At 38.8% G+C, this 23,488-nt stretch overlaps 1 protein-coding gene across 1 annotated transcript in view; it reads left to right on the top strand.

Annotated features, from left to right (window-relative positions):
- Window positions 1-21,663: 21,663 nt before the first annotated feature.
- The window catches only part of TRPC4 (transient receptor potential cation channel subfamily C member 4), a gene marked incomplete at both ends in the record, with an annotated part of 90,206 nt that continues 88,381 nt past the window's right edge, over window positions 21,664-23,488 (top strand). Inside the window, one exon of the mRNA XM_079542044.1 lies at window positions 21,664-22,041. Within this exon, the coding sequence (XP_079398170.1) occupies window positions 21,664-22,041 (378 nt within the window). The remainder of the gene's footprint in view (window positions 22,042-23,488) is intronic.

The raw sequence follows: 23,488 nt of genomic DNA, 5'->3' as shown, positions 1-23,488 counted from the left end.
TACATCTAAATAACTATCCACCCAATGCATTTTTAATATTTATTAAACCTCCTCCTCCTGCCTTTCATCACTTTTCTGTGGTGCAAACAGAAATAATTTTTTGCCTCAATTCCTTTTCTGGATGACCAGATAAAAGCCTTCGTTGTTTATTTAGGCATGTTTAAGTTGAATCAAATCAGTTTCGGCCTCCCTCTAGGCCCCAGGACCTCCATAAAGAATGTAGCTGATCCTCAGGACACGTATGAGGAATAACCCCCTGTTGCATCACTACACTTACTATAAAGGAACACTCCCTTTAGTTAATCTACTATATTTGAGTAAGCCTACTGTAGACAACTAAATTTAGACAACTAAACTGAGGTGGGAGGAATTTTTCCCCATCAGTTTACATGGTAGTCAGAAATGATTATCTCACTGTCGTGGGCAAAGATGAAACTTGCTGCTTATCTTGATGAGACTGAAAATCATAGTATCACGACCTGGGGAGGCTTTCAGAATTGCCCTGTTCTGTGTCTGAGAAGCTACTAGAGTCTGGAATTAGTCTCTCTGGTGTGTTACTTATACTGTTCATTTTAAAACAAATAGTCATTTCATTTTAATCTATCATGATTAGATTGTCTCACGCAGGGTTAAATTGTTATATTCCTACAGTGTACAGCTCTGGGTAAATTTGCTGTGTGAGTTAAAGGCCAGAGATAAAAAACAGTACAGGAAAATGTCAGGTTTTTGTTTTGTTTTGTTTTGTTTTTCCCAAGCATATTTCTGGAATCATATGTGACAGTGAATATTTTTTGTCTGTTTCCATTTTCATTCATATATTGAATCTCAAAGTCCTTTTGCAATAACTACCATGATAGTAGTTTGTCTTTCAAGGTATTTCAATATATATTTACCTAGGTAATGAAATATTTTTATTTTTTTAATCAGTTCACCCTGAAAGATGCCGTTACAAACAACTTATTTAGCCACGCTTTAATTTGATTTACAGGGTAAGGATGAAGGAGTGAGTTAACCTACAAAGCCTAGAATTCTGCCACTGGCAGCTGACCTGTTAGAGATTAAGAGTGATGTTCTTACGGGAGTGAGATTGTACAAGATGACAGTCCTTTCCCTTCTGTGCTGTATTATGATTTTGATGAAACACTCTTTAGAGCTACATTGTTCTGCAGAACTCCAGCCATTAAAAAGATATACCAGACCATCTTTAAAGATTTTTTATGCAGTTGGAAGATTATCCTTTACTTCACAACAGGCTTCTTGACATCTGCCTCCATCTTCCAGCTGCATTTTGAAATTATGCTAGTAGAAAATTCAAGTCATATGGACATATTCTCAAAGGAAACATCCACACTGAAGATACAGTTGATCCATATGATCCCTTTAATTTAGAATACAGCTATGTCTACTGAAGCTAACTTGAAAAAAGAACAAAGTTGGATCATGTGAGGAGCCATTTTTAGATTTCTTTTAGCAATAATCAGAAATAGTATCACAATACAATGTAGCTCCAATTAGGCATTTGCAGGTGATGTAAGGAGAACATTATCTTAAGAGAAAGGATATACAAAGCATCTTTATTCAGACTCATTATAGCGGGAAACAATGAGGAAGATTTGCTTCTGGATTTAAAAAGCCATGAGGTAATGAGTTCAGCAGCTTTTGTGGTTTCTAGATGGTAGAGTTGGTTCTGACCTGCAAATGAACATAAGAAATTGCAAATCCCTAAATTACTGTTCCTAGGTAACTTTTCTGGAGATGTCTTAAGCATAAAATACTTTTGCATTGTCGGACCGTCTGGAGCAATATTTCACTACCATGTTTGATTTGCAGAATTTCCAAAGAATGTTTAAAAAGGCAAATTAAACTTCTAATATGTTTAGCACATTGTACATTTCCACCTCTGCTGTTCTATTGTCTATAATGTTTCTATGATCTTAAAACAGCTGCAGAGGTTTGCAGAGGTTTGTTTTCAATCAAGAAGGAGCAAAAAGTAGATGTAGGTAGAGACAAATCGCTCTTGACATATTCTAGAGGTCATTCTGGACAGAATGTAATGAATTTGATTTTAAAAGTGTGCATTGCTATCCAAAATAGAATTACTTGCTCTTCAACATCTTCATCAACAACACAGATGATGGCATCGAGTGCACCCTCAGCAAGTTTGTGGATGGCACCAAGCCGAGCAGTGCTGTTGATACATTGGAAGGAAGAGAAGCTGTCCAGAAGAACCTGGACAGGCTGGAGAAGTGGGCCCATGAAAACCTAATGAGGTTCAACAAGGCCAAGTGCAGGGTGCTGCACTTTGGTCGGAGCAATCTCAGGTATTTATACAAACTGGGGGAAGATCTCCTTGAGAGCAGCGCTGCAGAGAAGGACTTGGGGGTCCTGGTGGCTGAGAACCTGGACATGAGCCAGCAGTGTGCACTTGCAGCCCAGAAGACCAACGGTATTCTGGGCTGCCTTAAAAAAGGGGTGGCCAGCAGGGAGAGGGAGGTGATTGTCCCCCTCTACTTGGCTCTTGTGAGTTGGACCAGAGGAGGGCCACTGAGATGATCAGAGGGCTGGAGCACCTCTCCTATGAATAAAGGTTGAGGGAACTGGGCTTGTTTAGCTTTAAGAGAAGGCTCTTGGGAGATCTCATTGTGGCCTCGCAGTACTTGAAGGGAGCATATAAACAGGAGTGGGAATGGCTGTTTACAAGGATGGATAATGATAGGACAAGGGGAAATGGTATTAAACTGAGACAGGGGAGGTTTAGGTTAGATTTTAGGAGGAAGTTTTTCACACAGAGGATGGTGACACACTGGAACAGGTTGCCCAAGGAGGTTGTGGATGCCCCATGCCTGGAGGTATTCAAGGGCAGGCTGGATGTGGCTCTGGGCAGCCTGGTCTGGTGGTTGGCAACCCTGCACATAGCAGGGGGATTGAAACTAGATGATCATTGTGGTTCTTTTCAACCCAGGCCATTCTATGATTCTATGATTCTATACTTTTCTTTGTTTAACCAATATATTCTGCTTACTTTATCAGTAGTTCATGGTGCGTAGTACTAGACAGTCCTGAATGCAGAACCTAAGACTTGACTCTTCCATCCAAGTGCCTATCTTTAGCATCACACTCAATTGCTTTGTCTAGTCTAGTCAGTTTTATTTCTGTTCTTCGGTGGTGCTTTTCAGAAAGAACACTGAAAAATATGGCCCTTTAGAACAGCACTTTCATTAGGAGAGAAGAGTTTAAAACATCTCAGAATGTTTCCTTGGAATCTTTGGAAATGCTGCCATTTTGAGACCCCACTCTGAAGGGTTTCTGAAAAGTTTTACTAAACGCTGAGTAAAAAATCAATTCATGCGATACAGGGCAATCCTATCATCTAAGTAAATGAATACTTCTGTCCTCACATCAAGTGTTTTTTAAAAAAGTATACTACTAAGTTTATGAGCCCCCAGAACCTGTGAAAATAACTGTAATGCTCTCATGTATCAGTGAGGTAGAGGGAACTTTCTTATCTATTTAATGATCAGAGCAATTTACCTCAGTGCTTTAGTTTCAATTCTGCAAATAATGGATACAGATACTGTAGCTATATCTAGATCAATCTGTTACTATATCATCCCTTTAAGTGAATGTCCTTATTTTTTTCCTGCCAAGCTTCGTTTGACATTGCAGCATGTGAAATACATTTCTTTGCAATGACCAAAAGCCAGAGCATGCACTCCAAGCCCATGCTTAGCAAATCCCAACTGCTACCCCTCAGCTCACAGGACCAGAATCACAGAATCACAGAATCACAGAATGGCCAGGGTTGGAAGGGACCTCATGGATCATGAATCTCCAACCTTCCTGCCACAGGCAGGGCCACCAACCTCCACGTTTATTGCTAAACCAGGCTGCCCAGGGCCCCATCCAGCCTGGCCTTGAACACCTCCAAGGATGGGGCATCCACAACCTCTCTGGGCAGCCTGTTCCAGTACCTCACCACTCTCTGGGTAAAGAATTTCCCCCTGATGTCCAAATTTCCCCCTGATGACCAGGACAGTATTCATCTTAAGTAAGTCCCATGAAATACAGTTCTCAGTGCCTTCTGTGTCAATCAAGATATCCGTTCCTAATGCATTGCTTGTGGTGAGGGGCCCAAAACCAAACATAGTAGCAGGGCTCAGTCTGTTAGGATGATTGCCTCCCTGCTCCTGCTAACTATACTATTTATGATAGAAGCCAGGATACCATTGGCATTCTTGGCTACCTGGGCACACTGCTGCCCCATGTTCAAACAGCTATCGACTGACACCCCTCAGATCCTTTTCCTCCACTCAGCCTTCCAGCCACTCTGCCCCAAGCCTGTAGTGCTTTGTCTTGTTAAGCCTCATACAGTTGGCCTCAACCCATTAATCCAGCCTAGGGCCTTCCTACCCTCAGGCAGATCAGTGCTTCCTCCCAGTGTAGTGTCATCTGCCAACTTACTGAGGGTGCACTCAATCCCCTTGTCCAGATCATCAACAAACATGTTAAACAGGGTACGCCCCAATTCTGACCCCTGGGGAATAGCATTAATGGCCAGTTGCCAGCCTGATTTATCTCCACGTCACCATACTCTGGGCCCAGCCATCCAGCCAGTTTTTTACACAGTGAAGAATATGCCTGTCCAAGCCCTGAGCTTCCAGCTTATCGAGGAGAATACTGTGGGAGACAGTATCAAAGGCTTTGCTGAAGTCTAGGCAGACTAATTCCACAGCCTTTCCCTCATCCATTCAGTGGGTTGCTTGATCACAGGAGGTGAGTTTTGTCAAACAGGATCCCTCTTTCATGAACCTGCATTGGCTAGATCCAACCCGCTAGTCTCATCGAGTGAGGTTGGACTTGTAGAGAAGACATAGAGCTGGTCACAGGCCAATCCAGCTCTTCACTTCTACCTTCTCACCTAACACAAAATAAAGTTTGAAAGATAGGCTGCTAACAGTTTTCTCAGGACAGTTGGCTTTATTTCCTTATACTTACTATTTTTAGTTCACTCTGTTATTTTTTGTTTTCACTGGGGGAGAGGTGTGGATGAACCGAGAAGTTAATTGAAAAATTATGAAGGTAAAGATAAGGTTAAAAACTCTTGCTTCATGATACTACTGAAGATGGCTTATGCTGTCACCTCTGAAAATATAACAGCAACAAATCATGAATGTACTAAAAACCACTGTTCATTGTTCAATAGCAAAAGGCACACATATAACCAGCATATCCCAAGTCTTTGTAGTTAATTGATGGCGTACATGAAAATAGCTAGGTGGAATCGTTGTCAATAAGCAGGCAGTTGACAACATGTACTTAAGTAGGTCGTTATGATTATAAATAGAAGTAATAGGTTGAAAGTTAGCAAAGTAAAATATCAGCTTAATATCTCAAAAGCCTTTTTAATACTGAACTGTGTTGGGCTGTGAAACTTTTCCCTGTGGTGTTGAAATACTTGCATATGTATTCATCATTTATATTCTGTGGTGTTTTGCCCTTCTAATGTAGTACGAAAACCATGTATCTATGAAAATTATTGGGAAATCTTGCGACCTCTGAGATAAACCTGTCAGTGTATAACTCTAACAGGGCAAATACTGAACCGAGTATCATAGATCGGGAGCACCAGATGGCAGCCCAGAAGGACTCTGACGTCTGCTCAAATGTGGTGTAACAAGGTACCAAACTGTGGGATGATGACACCCTGTTGCCTGATAGCACTTCATGTCAAGGCAAAAACTTTACTTGCCCGCAAAGTGCCTGCAACAGCTTTGTATGTGCCAAAAGATAACTGCTAATGTATCATCTCTTACTTTCTCAGATACAGATTTAACAGAAGGCATTCTTGACTTCATTATCAGCAGCAACAAGTACATGGTAAACTCCAGCTCATACGGTGAGGTGCAAGTACCCATCCATGCCAATATGTTACTGTCTTCTTTGAAGACAATCTTTGCTGGCCTTCTAACATCAGCAAGAAAAGACATGTTGCTTTCCAGCCCTTTGACCTACTGTATGGCTTTTTATAGACTACACTGGCAGGGAGCACTTTGGCAGTAGCACCCTTGTCATTGCAACCGCTTTGTTGTGCATCATGTGTATTCCTTCTTCCTCAGTGAATTTCTGAACTCAGTGTATTCCTTGGCTGTTCTTAGTGAGTAACACTGCAGAGTGTACCTGCTGAGAAAGTACTGCCTGTCATGACTTTTTCTGGCTCCATTTCAGGGACCTCTTCTTTCCCTACTCACATTTTATATCTGGCTGCTATTAATTTTAGATAATAAAGCAGCCATGTGGTAAATCTTTGAACTACTGATATGACACTCAGGTATGTCACCAACAGCACTGATTCTTGGGCAGCATGCTAGAAAAATGCCTTGTCTGTCATTCCAGAGGGCATGGGTCCCCAGTGGTCTTGTTTCATGCTTGTTAGTCCTTTGCGAACATCTCTGACACCCTAATGTACCATCCTATGACTCCAGCCAACACTATTCAGGCAAGTGAGTTCTGCTCAGAAGGGGGGATTCGGCTCCAGACCTACACAGGATCTATATACAGGTGTCTGTAAGCGTGACAGTGTAGCCTGGAGAGTGTTGCAGCTAACTAATACGAGTAGAATCACTTTGTAAATGCTGCTGTTTGCACTGAGTGAAGTTGTGAAGTGGCCTAAAGATAGGTGTCTAATGCCATCTGAGATGGCATCCTATCTGCCTTACACCTATAGCCAAAGAAGCATATACTTATTTATACTTATTTCAGCCAGTCTCCAGAGGTTTCTCAGGCATGTAAGATATTCTAAAGATCATCAGATTCTTTGTTTAGCAAAATTAATGCCATCCTGGCTATCTTCTGACAACATAGGTTATTTAGGGACTTACCTCAAATGCTAGTGTCTACATATAGACAGTTAATGTAGGTGTCTTAACCCTGAGCTGAATCCCACCCACAGTTTTACTCTCCAAAAAGGAGTCAAAGGACACGAGATTGCCAGAAGGAACTTGCCAGTAAATGACTGACAAATATATGCAGCACTTTGACATAGCTCTCATCCAAACAGTTGGTTGTTTCTCAGAAATAAATGAGTATACTTTTAGAGTCCCCTGACATGAGCTGTGATTCTCAGCTCTGTGTCATTTGTGATATTTGGATGGACACATTCTGTTGCTTGATCCACTGCCCATTCTGTGTGTACATGTGTTACAATTTCACTTCTGTCCCAGTCCTGCCAGCTAAGCCACTGCTAAAAGTGGTGAACATTTTCTTCTCTTACTGATCTCTACAATTTGCAGAATCAAGCTACCCTCGTTCATTCAAACAGAATAATTGTGTCTGACAAGAGTTTTATTACCAGCTGCCTTTTCTACCTTGGGGTTGACCTTATGTTTTCAGACAATTAGTTTGATTAAGTTCTTCCTGACATGCCACTGTGCGATAAGCAGTGGAACTATCCCGCACAGGATACATCCAAATTATACTGCCTTTAAATTGTTTAAGCAACTGAGTGTGATTATTCTACAAAGACTGTGACTTCTGAAAAGCACAGTTGATGGGCTTTTTTTCCGTGAGAATGGTTAAAACCTCTCCCAGCATTTCCTCCCTCAGCCAGAGTTGACTAAGCAGTAAAGCAGAGAACAAAGCAGTGTCAGATTTATTTTCCCCTTTGTTCTAAGTAGTGAGTTTGGCAGAAAGTGTGCTCCATGAACATGCTCCTTCTATGGCTCCTGTAACTCCTTCTAGAACTCTACGAAGTTCTGCAACTTCATATAACTCCTTCTACAAAGGAGTGACCAGACTGGTAGACAAGGGAAAGGCCATTGATGTAGTCTATCTAGACTTCAGCAAAGCCTTTGACATGGTCTCACAGTATTTTTCTGGGGAAACTGGCTTCTCGTGGCCTGGACAGGTATACTCTTCTTTGGGTAAGGAACTGGCTGCAGGGCCCACGCCCAATGGGTAGTGGTTAATGGAGCTAAGTCCAGCTGGCGATCTGTTACAAGTGATGTCCGCCAGGGGTCGGTACTGGGGCCCATCTTGTTTAATATCTTTATTGATGACCTAGATGAGGGGATTGAGTGCACCCTCAGTAAGTTTGCAAATGACACCAAGTTGGGAAGTGGTGTTGATCTGCCTAAGGGTAGGGAGGCCCTTCAGAAGGATCCTGTTGCCGGGTCTTGCACTTTGGCCACAATAACCCCATGCAGCTTGGGATGAATGGCTGGATGACTGTGAAGAGGAAAGGGACCTGGCGGTATTGGCTGATACTTGGCTGAACATGAGCAGACAGTGTGCCCAGATGGCCAAGAGAGCCAACGGCATCCTGGCCTGCATTAAAAATAGTGTGGCCAGCAGGAGCAGGGAGGTGATCATCCCCCTCTACTCAGCTCTGGAGAGGCCGCACTTTGAGTACTTGTTCAGTTTTGGACCCCTCACTACAAAAAAGACACTGAGGCTCTGGAGCATGTCCAGAGAAGGGCAATGAAGCTGGTGAGGGGTCTGGAGCACAAGTCTTATGAGGAGCGGCTGAGGGACCTGGGATTGTTCAGTCTGGAGAAGAGGAGGCTCAAAGGACACCTTATTGCACTCTACAACTTCCTGAAGGGAGGTTATGATGAAGAGGGATTTGGCCTCTTCTCCCAGGCAACAAACAGGACCTGAGGAAATGGCTGCAAGTTGTACCAGAGGAGGTTTAGGTTAGACATAAGGAAGAACTTTTTCTCTCAGAGTGGTCAGGCACTGGAATGGCTGCCCAGGGAGGTGGTGGAGTTGCCGTCCCTGGCAGTGTTCAAGAGGTGTCTGGATGAAGAGCTACAAGATATGGTTTAGAGGCTTGTGGTAGCAATGGTAATGGGAGGGTGGTTGGACTAGATGATCTTGCAGGTTGTTTCCAACCTTGCGATTCTATGATTCTATTATTCTATGCTATCCTCAGCATCTGATGACCTTACATTTTTTTTCCTACAATAAAACAATATTACTTTGAATTTTTTTATTCTTAATCCTTCCCAAAAAGAATCATCTTTTCATTCACCAGCCTTCACTTTAAATTGGCTGCTTTTAAGATAATTGCCCACTTTTTCCCACAGAGCCCTGGTAAAACATATAAACTGTTTTTATAGTGAATGATGACAGGTTAAAAATGATCATTTCTCAAGGGCTATTGCACATCTGGAACTGTAGCTCTCAACGGAAAAAAAAAAATGTCATTATATAATTTTAGATTTCCTCAAATAGAAAACACCATTGTTGGTTAGAACATCAGTGCTCTAACCCACTAACATCACTGTTCAGTGTTCAGCATAGTTGGCCACGTGTACCGTGTGGGGAAGCATAGGAGGGACTGATGGAGATCCCTGCAGAGAACACCAGGAGGCAGTTTGGTGATAGGGAAGTGATGGCTGGAGTGCAAGTTGCTGAGATAAAATGTGCTAGCCGTGCTTTCAGGGAAGATGTTACTGTCAAGTCAGAGTAATGTGTTCTTTATTTAGTTAATGCACCCTGTGGGCATGGAATTTATAAGACAGTCGTTAATTTTTCAGCATTTCTTTGCAGTTTCATTTGTGCTTTGCTCTTCTCTCTGAATACCTATCCTGGATACTTGTTTTTCTTTCAAGTCCAGACATGTCCTCTCTAATCAACTTCATGGACAATTTTCTCTATGTCTTTCCTTATCTCTTTTGCAAGTTTTCCTGGCAAACTAAAATTCATCTTACTTGGATCTTCTGCTTTACACTGGAACCTGAAATCAACTTACTTTCTGTTGATCTTCCTGCGTTCCAAAATCTGAGTAAACTCTTTGCGATGTGTTATGACTTTATTTTACAATTTTCTGAAAGTCTTCATTGACTGGAATGAAACCTGAAGAATGTTAAAATAATTTTAAAATGTCTTGATATGAATTTTTAGGCCTGTGTTTTGAAACTGTGTTTATGATTCATAGTATTGGCCTGATCTTATATTATCATGGCAATTTAATAACTGAGAAGATGAAACAAAAAAACACTGTAGATTGCATCTTAGCATATATTACTTTTACATTACTTTTTTTTTACTGCACCGAACTGTTATTTTCATATTAGTAATATTCCTTTGTTCCTTGTCTACAGGAATAAGTTTATTTATTACAGAAGTTCAGCACCAAAATAGCATTATTTCAATTTCTCCTTATTTCCTGAAGTCAGAGATAAAGCTGAATTCCTTCCTAAGTGGAAAATGACAATTCAGGTGATCTATCTATTTCTGTTAAAGATAACTTTAATTCCTCCTTTAAAATGAATCCCAGAGTGACTCAGAAACTCAGTAAGAGATATTATTGTTTATAAAAACGCATCATGCAGTTGGGAAATTAGAAAAGTTATTCTATAAGCAGATGTTTGAACAAGAAAAACTGTCTACAAGAAATTTTAGACTGGAAATTAGATTTCTAAACAGGTGTGTTCCGCAGTGATATTTTAATAGAAGCATGGAGTTGAGAAACTAACTGCTTTCAAGATAAAGCATGACAATGTTGTAGTAGAAGCACATAGCAGTATTTCTAAAAGCCTTTTTGGATTCACCAGTAGTTTTGCCTTTGGTTTATGTGGCTTATGCTCAGCTTCATGTACCATTTCATTTTTAGAAGAAAACTATATTATTTCTAAATGGAAACTACATCACAAGCAATTCTTTTTGAAATAAATCCCTACATTCAGTAGGTAACTGTACAGTGGTAGCATGCATTAGGCTACAGAGAATATGGGATACACTTTCAGAGAGATGATTATGTATCTGCACTTTAAGGTCATCTTGGAATGGAATCCCTAGGGAGGTGTTCAAGAAATGTTTAGACGTACTAAGGGTAGGTCATCACTTCTGCTATGAGCATTCGTATTTAGAAGGGAATTAGAATTAGGAATAGGTTTCCTGTAAAGTGAACTCTTCCTGAACTCAGATCACCCCAGATCCTGGAGTTAGATTATTACTTTACATAATGTACAATACTGGCAGGCACCTACATATCCCTTGAAAAACGAGATATCCCTCATCAAGGTAGGAACATGTCTTCTATCATTCATCTTCCTTTGGTTTTGACCAAATACCATGTCAGATTTGAAATTTCTTCCTTACAAAATGAACTTTCTGAGCATCTTTGGTTCAGAAACTTCTTAACATGCACATCTTCAGGCTTAGATTCAAACTGATTTAACTGAATGTTTGTAGCAGAACTCTCATTGTCTTTCTCCAATAATTTTAGAAGGACTCCAAGATATATACGTTTCATCTTAACAACTCTAGAAAGATGTCTAAATTTAGGTAGAGTGGGTCTAGGTGCAGCAACACTTAATGTAGTTAATATCTACATTATTTATTCCTTACAGTTGCTAGTATGAGATAGATTCACTTTATTGACTTGGGAAACTGTAAACACTATAAACTTCTCTTTTTGATGACTGATTACTGTTTTGCCTCACTGACAAAAATGACAAAATGGAAGAAAAGATTTTATAAATCAAAGAACAAAATAGTTTCTCAGTAAAGGAAAATGATGACAGGTATATTTAGAACAAACTTTTCAAGAATAAAGTTCATGCGGTTCACAGGGAGCATTTGACATTCATAACTACAAGAGGTCTTAGAGTCAAAGACTTACTAACAGATCCAGAGAACTATGTGATGCATGTAAGTAAAGAGAAAACTCACTAAAAATAAAGCACTGGATTGGGAACTGATTAATGCAAGGGAAAGAAAAAATATATCTTTTATTTATACACATCACAACAGAATTAAATACTTGCTTCATGAGGTTTCTTTTGTTTTCCTCCTGAGGTCAGTTATTTCACTAGTGCGGGAAGGAAAGTACAGTTTAGACTAACCTATCAAGAACAAAATACAAACATAAGACTTATAGAAGAAAAAAAAGGTCCTGTAACTTGATTTTTAATTTCGTGGCTTTTTTTTTTTTTTTTTCATAAACTGAGACAGCCAAGGAGAACATGGGTTATCAGCTAATGGAAGGCGATGACTGTGATACAGCTTTGAACAAAGTAACTGCTGTTCTAGAACTCTACCAAGCAAATTATCTAAGCATGAGATAGGAAAATATTTAAGGAATTGTCTATGAAGGCATGGAAATGTGTCTTGAAGTAATGCATACACTTCAGTTTACTCAGAGAAGGTGGTATTGCAAAGAAATAATACAAACTTGAAAGGAGACTGAAAATTCAATTTGATAGCTTACTTGTAGACATGTATTACCCTTTGAATGCCCAGGGTATTTGGGGTCTGACACAAGAGCTGGCAAGAATGTATGTCCTTCCAGGGAAGTGGTTGTGCACAACACCTTGAGGCATTTAAGGTAATGTAAATGGATGAGAAATTGGCTAACGATAGAACTAAATTTGTGCAGCCTGGCAAAATGAAGTCTAAGAGAAAGACGGTTTTCTCTCCAAATATTCTGAAGAAAGGATAATCCTGAAAGCAATCCTCAACAGCTGAACTTGATTTAGGATTGAGATCATCAGAGAAATAAAGTTCTGTTCCCCACTGCTCACAGGAACAGCAGAGGAGAAGCTGGGTCAAGCCTAGGGATCCCAGTTACTACTAACAGGAAATCTGATTTGCTCTTAAAAAAAAAAAAAGTTGTCTGTGGGAGCTGCGTGCAATAAAGAGGCTGGACTTGGTAATCAGGTTCTTCTATTTAAGGCTTCCCAGGATGAGGAAGCAGTGCTGATTTTTTCTTGATTGCGTGATGTTCATATGAGATATTTGAGCTAATCTTTACATCTGTGGCTCTACTACAACAACTCCTTGACAGCTAAAATAATGTTTCAAAGAGTTCCTGGTAACCAAGTTTCATTTTACTGAGATATTTATAGCACTCCCTGTTCTTTTATCTGATTAATGTGCCAAACAAGTATTCCTGTATTGAGAATTACGATTGCAGCTCTAAGATGGGCTAGTTTGTGTTTTGACAAACTTGTCCCCTTTTGGTTCTAGGTGCAGGAACCATACCACAGATGCTTTTAAATGAAGTTGCCTACTCCCTCATTCCAAGGATAAATCTGAATTATTGCTGATAAGCTAGATAATTGGAAAGCTGTCCTAAATGAGCACATAATTAATCCTCTGTTGATTGGAAATCGTGACAGGACATATTTTCCACAGAGAAAAATTTTTACATCAATTATTGATTTCCTATTTCCATCTCTGTCAAATATAATTTTCCCATGAATATCATACTGGAATTATTATGTGTTTGGGAGAGGAGTCATTGTTTAAGATAAAGGGCTTTACATAGTACCTAAGTGTGTGTTTGGTAGCTATATTTGTTGTTAGCATTTTTAGATAATCTGCTTTTAAAAGCTTTGTGTTATAATACGGTGACTAAAAATCTTCTGAATTTTTAATCCAAGAAAGAAAATATAAGTTTCTTAAAAAGTGCTCAATGTATTCTGTCAGTTCTCAAGTTTAGGTAATTACTGCGTGATAGAAGATCTGTAGAGCAGTATATTAGATGTGCCTATATGAGGTAGGGTATCCACATGAAAACTGTTTTCACCACTTAATTATGAGAATTCTCTTACTGTTATTCTCCATGTTTTAACTTCTATTCTCATTTAGCAGGAGACTTTTACTCCTGAATTGTGATGATTAAGGGGCTGGAGCATCTTTCTGGTGAGAGGAGGCTTATAGAGTTGGGCCTGTTCAGTCTGGAGAAGAGAAGACCAACAGGAGATCTCATTAATGCGTACAAGTATTTTGAGGGGGGAAATCCATCCACAGGATGGGTACATGCTGTTTTCTGTGAGGCCTAGCAACAGGATAAGAGTCAGTGGGCTTAAACTGAAACATAGGAAGCTCCATCTCCATATGAGAAAAAAACTGTCACTGTGAGGGTGACAAAGCAGTGGAACAGGCTGCTCAGCGAGGTTGTAAAGTCTGGAGATGTTCAAAACTCATCTGAATGCAATCTGGGGTAAAATGCTGTAGGTGACCTTGCTTGGACTAGATGATTCCAGGTGGTCTCTTCCAACCTCAACCATTCTGTGATTCTGTGATTTGTGCATCTGCATAAGTCGTAATTGCTCCATGCAGACAAATTTCTGAAAAGGAATGTTCCCTTGGATTCAAGCAGCCTTGTGTAATACCTCATCACAGTATTCATTAGGGCTTGTTCTGTGCTATACATTTAAAAGTCCTGAGTGACATGAACCTGTCATTTTATGACTTCTGGTAAATAGAATTTGACAGAATTGTGGTTTTCTATTTTATTCTTTGAAATCTTTACAGCTACAAGGCCAGAAGGGTTAGTTGCCACATGATGATATAAGTTCTTGAGAAATAAATTATGACTAGTTTTGTCAGACTTTTGTCCAGATAGTGGTTTTGCTTTGGTGTTTTAACTAGTTAGCTGATCAAATTATAAATTTGATTAATTTCAATCAAATTCCTTTATCGGAGCTTGTAGCCAATGGAGGATAGTCTTTCCTAGAGTTGTGTAATAACATTTTTTGGAATCTGTTTTGATTGTGGAACATTGCCTGCTATTAAACATAATTGATTTGCTTTGATCTCAGTTTGATTTTGATTCATCATTATAATTCTTTCTGCATGAACTAGTGTGATATTATTAGTAGCTGAACTTAGGTGATGTTTTTCCAATTTTATTTTTTAATGAAGTCTTTTAGTTAAATACATTAAAATGCACTGCCTCACATGCCTCTGAATAAGCAGAGGGCAAAACCATTAAAGGCCTGAGTGGACACAGGCCAAAAAATTCTGAAGACTGACTAGTTTCCCATAACTAGTCTTCATTTCTTGCCGCCTTACAAAGTACAAATACCACTCTGACAGCAATAGCCGGTAATGAAATGTTTATGGGAATGCATATATTTGTACACAGATCTCTTTGTAACCAGCGTGCTATCAGTCCTAAACAATAGAAAGTGTCACAACTTAGTATAGCATAGCTTGTACATTTGAAAAAGGACCCTCATTGGAGTGTGTTTATTAGGATTTCTTTACTAGATGTATTTGGGCAGTCTTCCCACAGCCTCCCATTTCTAGCCAAACTTTATTGTGCCTGGAACTTCTTCATGCGAAGCATGGGAAGATGTACATCAGTGCATAAATGCATCCTGAAGCACAGAAACATCACTGACACTTGCAGCATAACTCCCACAAGTAGTGCTTCAGAAAAAGCCCTGTCCTGACTTTCCCTAGCTATTCTGCCTTTTTCTCAAGTCAACTTTTACAGTCAGAGCATTTCTGCCAAGTTATCTCATTTTTCTCAGCAGAAATTGTGTACTTGTTTTTTCTCCCATGCTTTAAAGAGTTGCATTAACATCACCTATCCTTTCCCTAAGCAGGGGACAGTCCCCTTCCCTTATCTTCTGGGAAATGTTGACTGCACTTGTAAGAACTTTACAGGATCACACTCATAGAGCACAAAGCCAGCACTACTGTTTGGAATGCTGGAAGAAGGTCTTCTGTGTAGCCAGATGACATTGAAGTCCTTTCTCTTAAAAATTATTTTGTGTAATTCCTTAAATTTACCCAGGAGAATAACCCCAGCCAAATAGACAGGGAGGTCAGCTTAAATGGATGGTACAGCCACTGATTAAGATCACTATATTACTGCCTTCTCTGTCCTCCCATCAAACTGGCTGCCTACAACATGTAGGCTGTGCTGCCATCATCCATGCTGCATCATTTCAAAAAGCAAGTTTGTGTCAGTCCATTGAAAACACTCCTCTCTTCTATGCTCTGTTTCAATATTCCCCTCTGAGCACAAACAAATAGTTCAGGATTCATGCTTAATTCCTTATTTTCCTGAGGATCTTTGCATACTATTGCCAAGTGTGGTGTTCGGCTTTTTTTCGTTTGTTTGTCCACTTGGTTGGTTAGTCCGTTTTTTGTTCAAGGAATATCTATTTCTAGTTTGAATAAAACTGGAAAGATGAACAAATATATTATGTACTAGAATGATACTAATGTCTAATAGTATTTGTGTGTTTGTGGTGTTCTTCTCTTGTATCATGAGAGCAGTACTTAATGAAATTATCTTCAGTTTTAGCTGTGAAGAAGTGCTTGAATGCTTCTGTCTTTAACACACAGGTTTGCAATAGCAAGTGCCTGGTCCCAAATCATCTTATTCCGACACAATCCTTTACTCGGTACATCTCATTTCTAATACCACTTTTTTTCAGAAGCCGCATAATCCAGTCTCCTGGTATTTCTCAAGCTGATGACAGTTTTAACCTTAAATGTCACTGTTACAAGAGGAACCTGTCGTTCTCCATTGAAATCTGGTGTGATGTCATTTCTAGAAGATGAAAGTTTTCTCTTATTTGGTGTGGCCTAAGCAAACATACAGAGCATCGTTTCTCTATACATGAAGCATTATTCTTTAAAACCAAAATATTGCTATGAAATAGCAATAATACAGTGAAATGCAACATTCATCACATTCCATGTCAGCATTATATTCTCCTGGGACTCAATATTTAAAGCTTCTAATGTAAGAAGCTGGAAGAGTTTCATCTGTCATATATCTTATCTATTGTGGCTCTGGAAATTAAGAACAACTTCTAGCTGATGTCCTGTTTTGCTGATTGTGAACCCAGAAGATATTTAAGCAGAAAACAAGACAGCTTGCTTCTCAACATCCACTGACAGCTCTATAATGTGTCATTTTCTCTGCTTTACTGTAACTCAGTTACAGGGTACTTTAAGACAGAGGACAAATAAAAGATTGTACTCTATTCCAAATCAATCAACAGCCTCAAAGAGAATGTACACTGTGTTATGCTTTTTCGTTTATCTCCTGCATGCATGAACTTCATGTTAAAGTCCAAATTACTGCATCTGCTATTGTTAGCTTTCAGGTCTGAAGCTGATTACAGAGCTAATAATGACAAATGACTTTCAGGAGAGGACCCTGTATATAGTATTGTCAGATCTAAGAATTGTATAATAAATAGTGCTGGGAGACATGCATGGGCAGTGGATCTCCATTAGCTGTGCCTGACATTGTTACAGCAGCCCTTGGAATGGTCTTGGCTCCAGATAATTAAGGTCTTCCCGCACAATTTCCAGGCACAATGTTGGAGTTAGCATGGACCACAATTTATTTCCAGTAGATAGTTTTCATTCATCTATCCTATTTTTGGCGTGAGATTTTAACAGTATGGGCACAGCTCATCCAGCTGACCTCAGTACTAGAAGCATGCTTAATTTACTTGTCTAAACATTCACTTATACACAGTATTTGGACTAACACTGGGATCAGAAATCAACGGTTTATCTGCATTTCTTTTGTTCCTGTTCAAAACTGACAGTCTGCATTGATAACTGAAATTGAAGGAACTTCATACTTCTTTTGGATTGAGGCTTTCAAGAGCTGGAATTTTGTTTTCAAAAATTCCCTTTAAACATCATCTTTACTGTGTATCAGATAGGACTCTGTATCAGATTAAAGTTAGTCTGTCCCAGATCTATTTTGGGAAGAAAATTTCATGCTTTCATTAATATAACAAATGTCAGAATCTCTCCTTTGCCTTGAAAAGTACATATAAAGTAGTTTCAGGAGACGACAGACAAATCCTTGAGTTACTCACTTGTCTGAACTGAAGGCTACAGAGGCTTCTCAGAAGCCTCTATAGTTACTTCTTAGGAAGTTTCACATCTTGTTTGAAATATTGGTTTGTAGCAAGTAAAAATAAAATAATTGATAAGGACTGACTTCACATCAATTTTTCATTAAAGTATTATGCAGGGAGCACTATATAGTGTGGGCATGCCCATGCTTAAGTGGGTACATCTACTATAAGTTATCTCAGTCAATATCCTATCTTCCAATATCAGTAGCTATTTCATGTTTTTTCCTTTAATGTTGGCTTTCTGAGAGAGGAAAGGATGCTAGAAAATCTAGTAAATCACTTATTATCAGGTCCACCCGGTAAAGTATTTAAATAATTCTCCTTTTCAAGAGACTGTTCTGAGCCTGAAGCTATTTCCTATTCTAAGTCTGTGAATATTTTCTCATAAATTATTTTTCTGATGGAAATAACACCAAAGTGCTGAAAAAATGGCTCTGTTGCTGAGACTAATCATTATGTATAATTACCAGTGCATATGAAATTCTTAGCTTTTGGAATTTCAGCATGCCCTTTGTCAGTATTTCCTTACATCAATGGCCAACCAAATTTATTTGTAGTAGGGGATAACACAAAAGTGCCTTAGTGGTGTTTTTTTTTTTGTTTTTGCTTTTAGTTAGAAGGAATAAAATAGAATTGAAAATTTTACTTTTAAAAATAAAGATGTTTAAAAATGTGTCAAAAAGGATTTTAAACTCAATTGTCTGAGTCATCAGCTTAAAAAGGAAATTAAGAATAACTAGAAGACTACAAAGAAGAGAGAAAGAAGTGATCAATACAGTAAGATAAGTTTTATAGGTCACAATGTGCAATACCATTAGAATAGTCATAAATCAAGATGAGAAGGCAATTAAAAGGGAAATGACATCTAAATTAGCTTTTAACCATGTTAAAGTAAGGTATGACTTTTCTCGACCTATTGCAGCAGTCTAAAATGAGTCAGAGAAATCACCGTTATGAAGTGCCTTATTCTTATACTGTAAATAATGAGGGCAAGAATCAGTTTCCAGAGCAGAATCTGTGTGTTTGAGGCTATTTGAGATTACTTCACCACTGGGCTGGCAGGTGCAACATGAGACCTGAAGAGACCTCAGCCCTTCTGTAGAATCACCAAGAGATGGAATGGTAATAATATGATGACAAATGCTGATATTTAAATACACTGACTTCGCCCCTAATATTGATTGAGATGAATCTTCCAAGGGAAGTTGTACCCCTTTCAGACTTGTCTTGTGCTGTGGAAGAAACCATAAAGCACAATGACTTCCTGTCATTGGAAATGGCTTGAATACGAGAGTCAGTACGTTTGTCATTTTTCTTTTTATTTATGATTGCCTAGAATCATAGAATCACAAGGTTGGAGAGAACCTACAAGATCATTTAGTCCAACCGTCCTCCCATTACCATTGCTACCAAATCACTAGCTTACAGCTAAACTTTTTACCAGCACTGAGCTGCAATATTTTGTAGATTTAATATTCTGTTTTTGAAAAATTCCTCTAAATTGTTAAAGTATGTATATAATTGTTAAAATATATCTTAAAATGTACATTAGAAAACATAGCATACTGTGTGGCCAAAGTAATGGGATGAAAGCCATTGAATAGTTTTTAATAAAAATGAATAAAATGTTAATCAATATTTTTATTAATGTTTGTTGTATTATTCCTACAGCTAGCTTGGTAATGAATATAATAATTGAAACTACTGCTAAAAAATAATGAAGATAAATTTTTGAAAGTATTTGATGGTGTTTTGTTTTGTCTAGTTGTGGGAAAGCTAGGCTCAGTATTTTAATTTGGAGAAATATGCACTTTGAAAACAAATTTATTTTCAGCCATGACATAACTATCTAGTAAAGATTATTTTGAAATGAATACTTTTTTTTTCTTTTTTCATGGAGTGATACTTTTTTTCTAGCGTAAGTCATAATTCTAAGATATTTAAATCTGGGTTTTCATTTATGCACCACAATTTCAAAATATTATTGGCATGTTTTACAAATAGTTATTCAGGTATTCCAAAAACATAGTATCATATAAAAACTTCATATGAATGGTCCTTGAAGAGCGAGTATCATCTTTGCACAGCTTGAAGTTATTAGGTTTTACCTATCTACATGAGACCTAAGTCATCCTGAAGAAGCAGCTGTAGCCAGGTGATATGCCCTTCAGCATTCAGCAAGAGATCTCCATAGCTGTAATGAGAATGTAGCAACCTAACTTGCATGTAGGTATCTATATATGAATATGTACATTTAGGTTTATTTATTTGGAACTGATTGCACACATTCTTGTTTTCTTCTTGAGCCTGAGAAACAAGAGAGTGAATGGCAAACTGATAAAATGCAGTATACTAAAAATAAGAATGTGTTCTCTCTGCTCCAGGGGCACAAAAATGTGCAACAGGTAAGTTATTTTATTTATAGTGACTGCAACAGAACATAATCCACCAGCTGTGCACTCTCTAGTAGCCTATGGTGCAGACTGATAACACCGTGGAGGAAGAACTGGGAAACATTTTGTTTGCAAAGTGCAATTGCTGAGTTTCTATATATATGGATCTACATGCAATTTTTTCCTAGTATATCTCCTTTGCTCCCACCTCTCTGCCTCATGCTCTGTTGATCTGCTCCAGAAAACAAAGAAAAAAACTTGTTAATGTCCTTTCTATTTACCTCTCCTTGCACTGCATACAGAGACTGGAATAGATGAATCACTGCTTCTCATGCCATCTTATGAAATTTTTAATCAATCAAAACCTCACGAAATAAAACAAACATTATGTCTTTTTCAATGTTGGAAAAAAAATGGAGGAAGAGACATTGTGTTAATCAAACTTTTGTTGTCAGCGGAGAAAATGACAAGAAGCTACATTTCTTTGACTAACTGTTTAGCCTTAGCATTTTTTTATGTATGCATACCCTGTTCTTTTAAGTCACTTTTTTTTGAAGGAACTTCTTTTGAAAAAGTTCTTGCTCAGTAAATACAGAGTAAAAGCAAAGTCATTAAAGTCTTCACCAGCTGCAAGACTTTAGAGTTGTTTCATAGTTGCAGTGTTTCAGTATTTGAGTACAGAATTGAATAGTGTGTTATCAAAACCATGATCTTTATCTACCAGCCCTTGTGATTTTATCTTATATAGATTTTGTTTTTCCTTTCAGGCTCTGGATTCTAATTTATATGTTTGTAAGTGCTGTCTTGAAAAGCATTTTGTATGAATGTTTTTCTTAATAGTATGTGAGATTGAATCAAAATCTTAGTAGTAAAGCACACTACTGAACTGTGCTGAGTCTATATATTTCAGATAAGTCAGAAGAGACTAATTTATGCTTCTAGGGTATTTGAAGAGCACTTGGCAGAGCTAACAGCTAACAACTATTCTAACCCTAATGTAGTCTTCCCAACCTAAAGAAACAGGTAGAAAGATCTGTATTCAGTAGACCACACACAGTTACTAGAGATGGATATCAGAGACATTTGTACAGAAGTCTGAAGAGGGAAAGACCCATGCCATGCTGGAGTGCAGGCAGAATAACAGGTGTAATTCAGACAAAGCTAGGTATCTTTAGAAGGGCAAAGGAACAGGTTTCAAAGTGGCATACTTACTACTACTGTCAAGCTCAAAAAAATGTTGCCTTAAGTTCTGGGAAACAGCACCTGCTTGTGAGGATACTCTCAAACTTAAGCAAAGATGAGATAGAAGAACTTAGTGAAGGAATGTGGCTGCACATCTGATGCAAGCTGTGTCACCTCATTCTTGCCACAAGTTTAAGAAATATATATGGTGTGCTGACATCATACTTTGAGTGAGAAGTATGAACAAGATGGTTACATGTCTTCTTTTCTGCATTTGTTGGTGATTTCACAGGTTATTTTGATAGAAGACATTTACTTTTTTCAACATCACTTTGAGTTTTATATAATTATATACTTAAAGTATTAATTTGGTGCGTTGTACCACAAAATACACTATTGATTTAATCTTTCTTTCGATGTTTCAGAGATGAAGTATTAGAATGGCATAAAATATGGCCCAGTTCTACTACAAAAGAAGTGTCAATGCTCCCTACAGAGATCGTATCCCTCTTCGTATTGTACGAGCAGAATCTGAACTGTCCCATTCAGAGAAAGCCTATCTGAATGCTGTGGAGAAAGGAGATTATGCTACTGTGAAGAAAGCATTGGAAGAAGCAGAAATTTATTTCAAGATCAATATTAACTGCATTGATCCCCTGGGAAGAACTGCGCTCCTTATTGCAATTGAAAATGAGAACCTTGAGCTCATTGAGCTGCTCTTAAGTTTTAATGTATATGTGGGAGATGCTCTTTTGCACGCCATAAGGAAGGAGGTGGTTGGTGCTGTGGAACTGCTGCTAAACCACAAGAAGCCCAGTGGGGAGAAACAGGTATGTATTGGATTTGCTCTTGGTGTCTAGTCTGATCTGATCAAAAGAGGAGAATCATGCAAAGAGCATAAGCAAGAAGAAAAAGCCAAACATCATCCTAGAGCATAAATATTTCAGATCAGAAAATCAATGGTTGTGATGCTGTATTCATTTGTGTTTAGACATCTCTGTCAATCAGTCACATCTGCATATGTCCACAAGGCTTATGGGCTTAATATAGTTGTCATGAGATTTGGCATCTAACAAGTAAGAATGAAAATATTTTTCATCCTTCTTACCCCAGACTTAAGAATGTGTTCCACTTACAGCTGAGTGAAGTGTTAACTACCATTTCTATGAAGCTGGGGTGGGGCTCACATTTAGCTTATCACTCTCAAAACTCCCTTTTGGAATACTTGTTTAACTTTGCACTAAATTAGACAAATAGTGTTCATTCAGTCACTTGTAAAGTCTCAACAAAAGCAAAAAGAAATGAACGGATGTGAAGCAATGACTTCCAGTCAGTAAGAAGGAATTGCCAGGGAATGTCTGATTTCCACCTTCTTCAAGCACTCTACCATTTCATTGTTTATGTTACTCTTGCAGATATTTATAGGAAATTGCCTCTCATACTATCTCTAGGTACCTGGGAAAACAGACTGACTCCCACCTCGCTACAGCCTCCTTTCAGGTAGCTGAAGAGAGCAATAAGGTCTCCACTAAGCCACCTCCAGATTAAACCTCCAGGGAAAGAGCAGGCTTCCCTGCAGGAAGGGTCTGCTCAGCCCTCTGTTCCCTTCAGAAGGAGGTCTCCTAAGAATCACCCTTCTTTTGTTCTTGGCAGAGGTAGTCTTAAGGTGTGCAACTGACTGATTTGGCCTTGAACTCACATCACCATCCTCATTTGCCTGTCCCTCAGATTCCAGAGCCTCATATCTATTGTGTAAGGGCACCTGGGAAGACCAAGTAGGCTATGAGGGGATTTGCTTGTCATCCAAGCAGGGACCTTTTTTCATTCCTCCTTATTTCATAGGGCCCCTCTTTTTGCCTTATTACAAGAAGGAATGAGAAGTGCTGCTACTTATGTAGTGTCCCCTCTAGTGCCTTTCTTGTAGGAATGGTAGCTTGTGGCTCCACCAGTCTATCTCCCTTATATACTCCCTTAATTTTTCCACCTCCTCTTTCAGATCTGCCACCACACTGTACAGGTCACATGATACACAGGTGATTCCTCTGCTACCCTTTGATAGCACTGATAGGTTCAGGCAGAATTCTTAATTTCATTGAAGATTTTAATCCCTCCATGTGGTGGTCACCATTTCTTCCAGCTCAGCAAGACACACTGAGAGCCAGGATCCAACTAATTTTAATTCCAGCACTATCTTCAGTAGTCTTGCATCCTGTCTTGTTATGTACATACTAAAAGATACAAACTCCTTCTCCTCCCTTTGCATGGATCTGAAACATC

Source organism: Tetrao urogallus (genome assembly GCF_951394365.1).
Source record: "Tetrao urogallus genome assembly, chromosome: 1".
Lineage (NCBI taxonomy): Eukaryota > Metazoa > Chordata > Aves > Galliformes > Phasianidae > Tetrao > Tetrao urogallus.
The sequence above is the reverse complement of the archived record's forward strand: the minus strand, read 5'-3'. Positions and strand labels throughout refer to the sequence as shown.